Source organism: Alosa pseudoharengus, unplaced genomic scaffold, assembly GCF_046254945.1.
Source record: "Alosa pseudoharengus isolate Yale_2024_CS ecotype anadromous, Long Island Sound unplaced genomic scaffold, YU_APseudo_1.1 YU_APseudo_1.1_scf_21, whole genome shotgun sequence".
In the NCBI taxonomy this organism is placed as follows: domain Eukaryota; kingdom Metazoa; phylum Chordata; class Actinopteri; order Clupeiformes; family Clupeidae; genus Alosa; species Alosa pseudoharengus.
Window position 1 is genome coordinate 22,123,916 of NW_027468674.1, and position 5,124 is coordinate 22,129,039.

General features: G+C 39.7%; 1 protein-coding gene across 1 annotated transcript; it reads left to right on the forward strand.

The window, feature by feature from the left end:
• Positions 1 to 386: 386 nt before the first annotated feature.
• rgrb (retinal G protein coupled receptor b) lies at positions 387 to 3,555 on the forward strand. The gene is made up of 7 exons (XM_076298952.1): positions 387 to 462; positions 849 to 1,005; positions 1,274 to 1,395; positions 1,684 to 1,843; positions 2,614 to 2,731; positions 2,993 to 3,106; positions 3,427 to 3,555. Exons 1-7 carry the CDS (start codon positions 387 to 389, stop codon positions 3,553 to 3,555), a joined length of 876 nt encoding a protein of 291 aa, XP_076155067.1.
• Positions 3,556 to 5,124: the final 1,569 nt, after the last annotated feature.

The window sequence follows — 5,124 nt, forward strand, 5'->3', positions numbered from 1 at the left end:
ACAAATATCACAGACTACAATAGTTGCTTGAAAGTTGCATAGCTCGATGATGGCAAAAGACAAGCAATTTAGCACAACTTCGCACGGCATCTGGCAAAACAAGGAAGGTTAGCGTGTGCAAAAATAGCGCATTCTGTCAGTAGCAGAGCCACTGTTGCAGAAACTTGCGCAATGAAGCAAGGCTTGTGTCGAATCCTTTCGCCCCCTGGTTTGCAGGCTACTGAGGAAATTCTTTGAGGGATTCGGGGGAGGTTTACCAGATTAATGCCTTTTACGCCCTTTCACGTGAAACAGACCCTATAAAGACTTGAGCTTCAAAACTCATTGCGCTCTACTTTATAGTCAGAGACACAAACCAATACCTGGGAGAAATCAAACCGCTAAAAATGGCGGCCTATACTTTACCGGAGGGCTTTACTGATTTTGATATGTTTGGATTCGGCACTGCTCTGCTTGTTGAGGGTAAGTGAGTGAGGCTGTCATGTGCAGACGGTCACATGCATATGACATTGTTTATGGAAAGACTACAAGCATAAGAAACAGGTTAACGTAGACCCACAGGAGATTCCCAATGAAACGTAGGCTAAATAGAGAATTTGTTGCAGCTGTTACATTTAACATTAAAATATGTAGGCTAACATCCGTTGAAATCAAATAATGCATTTTTATATTAAATCTATAAACAGTGAGGGTTCCAATTAAAAGTACATGTTGCAAAGCCTTTGATACCTGTTGTACTGTTCATAAATACACTAACCTCGAAATAGGCTGCATGGTCTTGAAGAAGTAGGCCTAGCTTACTGTCAAATTTTCTGTTGTGATTTTGTATACACTTGCTTGTTCTACAGGTCTTCTAGGATTTTTTCTGAACTCCATAGCAGCGCTGTCCTTTTTGCTAATTAAAGAGCAGAGGACTCCAAGCAACTTCATAGTGTTCAATCTGAATATTGCTGACCTTATGCTCAATGTGAACGGCCTCATTCAAGCCTACGCCAGCTATATCAGGTACAGATGTTCGTTTATGACCTTCGCTATGTTGGCATCTGTCTGTCTCAGGAGATAATGGGCTTTCTAAGAAATGTATGAGAAATGTACACTGAGAAATGTATAACATAGAATTCAGACAAAGGTCGATAGTCCTAAATTAAAGTGTGTTATACGAAAATAGTGAAAAATCATATATTTCAAAACTGAAATCTTTGTGGTCCTGTTTTGTGTGTCCAAGACTAAGATAATAATCTTAATATCACAATGCAACAACCTCTTGTAACAGGGTCTGGCCATATGGTCAGGAGGGATGCATCAACCATGGCTTCCAGGGCTTAATTTCCATCTATGCAGCTATCAGCTTCCTTGCTGTGATTTCATGGGACAAGTATCACTATTGGGCTACCAGTGAGTATTACCACTCAAAGTTTAGAAACAACTTTTCATTTCTGTGAATTTAGACTGAAAGGACTGAAAAGGCTCCAATTAAGACATTCATTATGCATTTATAGTAATAACGTTTTAAGCTATATAGCCTACTATATGCTTTTGAAGACCAATAACAATATCATTTTATATCCAGTGTGTCTTTCTCTAAGATGACTGAAAAAAAAAAACACATAAGTATGAAGTCAGAGATGTAGGCTATCAAATAAATTCTGATTTTTTAATTGATATTGCTCTGTACCATCACAGAGCAGCCATTGTTCTGGGCTACCTCTGGTACCATATGCACTACGGTCTGGGTAGTGGCCATCTTCTGGGCCTCTCTCCCTCTGCCCTATTTCGGCTGGGGTGAGTTTGACTTTGAGCCAATGAGGGTCGGCTGCACTCTGGACTACACCAAAGGAGACAGGTATAACGTAACACCCTAGCTACTGTTTTTACCACTACTACTACCATTACTACTACTGCTAGTGGTAGCAGTGCTGGTTGAGTCAATACCTTGTGGGATTTGCAACTTAAGGTTCTTTACAAAAAAATTGGATGTAAAGAATGGATTAGTAAGTGTAACAGTAGACATTATGAAATTAAAATGACCTGTTCACCTGTTCACCTGTTTTAATGGATAGTTTGAATTCAAACATAACCTTGCACTAAGCAGACTTTGGGGCAAACTCCACATAATGCCCTGCTGATTAATTAATTCTGTCTTTGGGTCAGTACACGACTGAAATACAAAGGAGTTTAGAAACAGTATATAGAAAACACATTGCACCATACCATTGAAAATTATAACAGAAGAAAATACCTTGGAGTGTATGCTATAGAGAATTAGAAAAGATTGGGACGAACATTTAGTAAATCTTCTAAAGTTTCTTTCAAAATTTCTGTTTAAAAAAAAAAAAAAAAAACTTTTTCTGTCTTTTTTAAAACCAGACATGTACAATTAGAATAGGATAGCATGACGTCTATCTGTACTATCATGTATGAACACGATTATGATGATGCTGCTGCTAGCTACTTAAGTAAGCATCTTACTGCTCTAAACCATCACCTCACTTGCATATTCTCATTCCCAGCAGCTTTAAAAATAATAAGTGCCATAGACTTTGTTAAAATGTTAACAGCTCAGTAGAAGAATGCTACATACTCAAATTCAAGCTTACACTTTTCCCCCCATAGGAACTACATAACCTACATGCTGACTATTACCTTTGTCTACCTCCTCGTCCCTCTATTTGTGATGCATGATTCCTATAACACCATCTACAAATATTTTAAGAAGACTCACAACTACAAGGTACAGAGCTCCACATAACAAAGCCTAACTTCTTCAGTGTTATATAAGGCCAAGTCATCAAGCATGTTAAATGCTCAAAATCCAACCTGAAAATTGAATATAGACATATGTAATCCACATACATATATGTACAATTGCAGTGCACAGCATAAGACCAATGTAGCTATGATTGGTGATGACGCTACACTAATCCTTCTGCTTTGCCCCTGATGAACACCAGCTCTGTTTCATACGATGACCATCTCTTTTTGTCTCTTTCAGTTCAACACCACTATCCCAGTGAAGTGTCTGCTGTTGACCTGGGGGCCTTATGTGGTTATGTGCATATATGCCTGTGTAGAGAATGCCAAACTGGTCTCACCAAAGCTAAGGATGGTAAGAAGGGTTCCTCATGGTTAATACAGAATAAGCATGACACAATGTTTTCATATAAGGTATACTGGGAAACTGTATAACAGTAAACTGATATCTTCGGTGTTGGTATTCATGAGTTTCATCAGGTCCCTTTCCACAGGTGTATTAATCAAGCACCATGCAGTCTGCATTGATAATCAGGGTGCTTGATTTTATACACCTGTGTAAAGGGACCTGATGAAACCCATGAATAGTGACAAATGTAATGATCTAATGTAAAAGTCATGGGTTTAATGTAAAAGTCTATTAATAGTAATAAGGAATTGTTTTTCTTGTTTCAGATGCTTCCTGTGATTGCGAAGACCTCCCCAATATTCCACGCCATTCTTTACTCATTTACCAATGAGGCCTACAGAGGTGGCATCTGGCAGCTGCTGACTGGTCAGAGGGTTGCAGACAAGAGGAAATAAAAATGACACGAGGAAATAGAAACGCTGCTTTATCTGCTGTGACTGTATGCAAACAGTGCCAATCACAATCACGAATAGATTTCCCTTTGGAAGAGTCCCACGTGTGAAGATAAAAGGAATTCGCTGTGTTTTCTTTAATCAGAGTTGGCGATGTAGTAGGGTGCATGTGTCTTATGGTGACTTTGGTTGTTGCTTCTCCTCACCACTTTCTGCCTTAGGCACGTGCTGTCATGTAACTGAAAATGAAGAGCTGTTTTGGGACATGGTAGTTGAATCAATTCTGCAAAAGGCCAGTTACTTCTAAAACAGACAGATTTGTTTTAAGGCCCACTTTCATGGTTCTTGTGCCTTCATTATATTTACCTCTTATTCTTCAAATAAAGAAACATGTTGGAGGGGATTTTTTAAATAAAATAAATGGCACTGTTTTATTCCACTGTATAATTGTGTATATGCAGGCACCTTGAGCATTCCAGCACAATGCTCTGTCTAACAATAGAAGACCAGTACTTGGCTCTATTAGATCTTGCCCCAGGTCTTTCGTTGACATTTCCTTAAATAGCAGACTAGTGTGCCAGTCATCTAACTCAGTGAGCTCGCTGACCACTCGCCTGTCTGACACAGTCGTGGCTATTTGGCTCATGCCAAGACCAACTCGGCCTAAGCAGCTTAGCCAGCCTTGCTCTCTCTCAAGAAGAAGTTTCTTTCCAGCTTATGTAAAAGCACACAGCTAACCTTAGTGGCTAACAAAGAGGTCTTCTCTGTATTAGGTCTTACTCCATGTGACCTGATGGACTGTTAGGTAAATGGTTCACTTTTAATCAGGAGGCAAAAGAGAGCTGTAATACTAAGTAACCACACAGAGGAGGAGGCAGGTGTGTAGTGAACAATTTGTGCTTTGAGAACTCTGATTGGCCATCTTACTTCACTGTAAACAAATGCCATTGTTTTGAACCTATCACAAGATCAGTAACATAAAATGGTTACTAAGATATGACAATCTTGTGTGACAAATTATGACATTTCAAAGATGTCAATTATAGTGTTCACATTGGACATTTCTAAAGTCATTAAACTATTTAGGAATGGAGTTAGAATCATAAAGTGAGAACAGGCCCACATGAGGGGGTAAAACCTGATGATAGGCGAGGACGCCGATAGGGAAGGAGGTGTGACGTATTAACTGTGGCTAAAAACGTCAGGTGGCCATGCGATAATCCACGAGAAAAGCGCTGCTGTCACACTAACTCATGGGGCGTGGACTGGTGAGGTGCTCCCACTGGACATGGAGGCCATTCTTGGCCTCACCTGGGCCTGAAATACCTGAGATCTAACCTCTGACGGATTGACAGTCAGCATGCAGTATAGTACACAACATGTTCTTTTGGCCAAGCTTCGCACACCAAGAACAGCTGATGTTTCAAAGCAATGCACCAGCAACGGCTATACAATATGAATTGATTTTCTGAAAGCACTGTTGATAACTGGCAACTTTATCCATCTGAAAATGTAATTTGACTCACATCTCTCATGCTTCCATATGTAGTGTCATGGAACCACAAACCAATT

Bases quoted from the DNA above. Each gene is read 5' to 3' on its own strand.
- rgrb (XM_076298952.1), top strand. From the start codon at position 387: ATGGCGGCCTATACTTTACCGGAGGGCTTTACTGATTTTGATATGTTT. The intron at 1,396-1,683 runs GTGAGTATTACC...GTACCATCACAG, and splicing joins GTATCACTATTGGGCTACCA to AGCAGCCATTGTTCTGGGCT. The intron at 2,732-2,992 runs GTACAGAGCTCC...TGTCTCTTTCAG, and splicing joins AGAAGACTCACAACTACAAG to TTCAACACCACTATCCCAGT.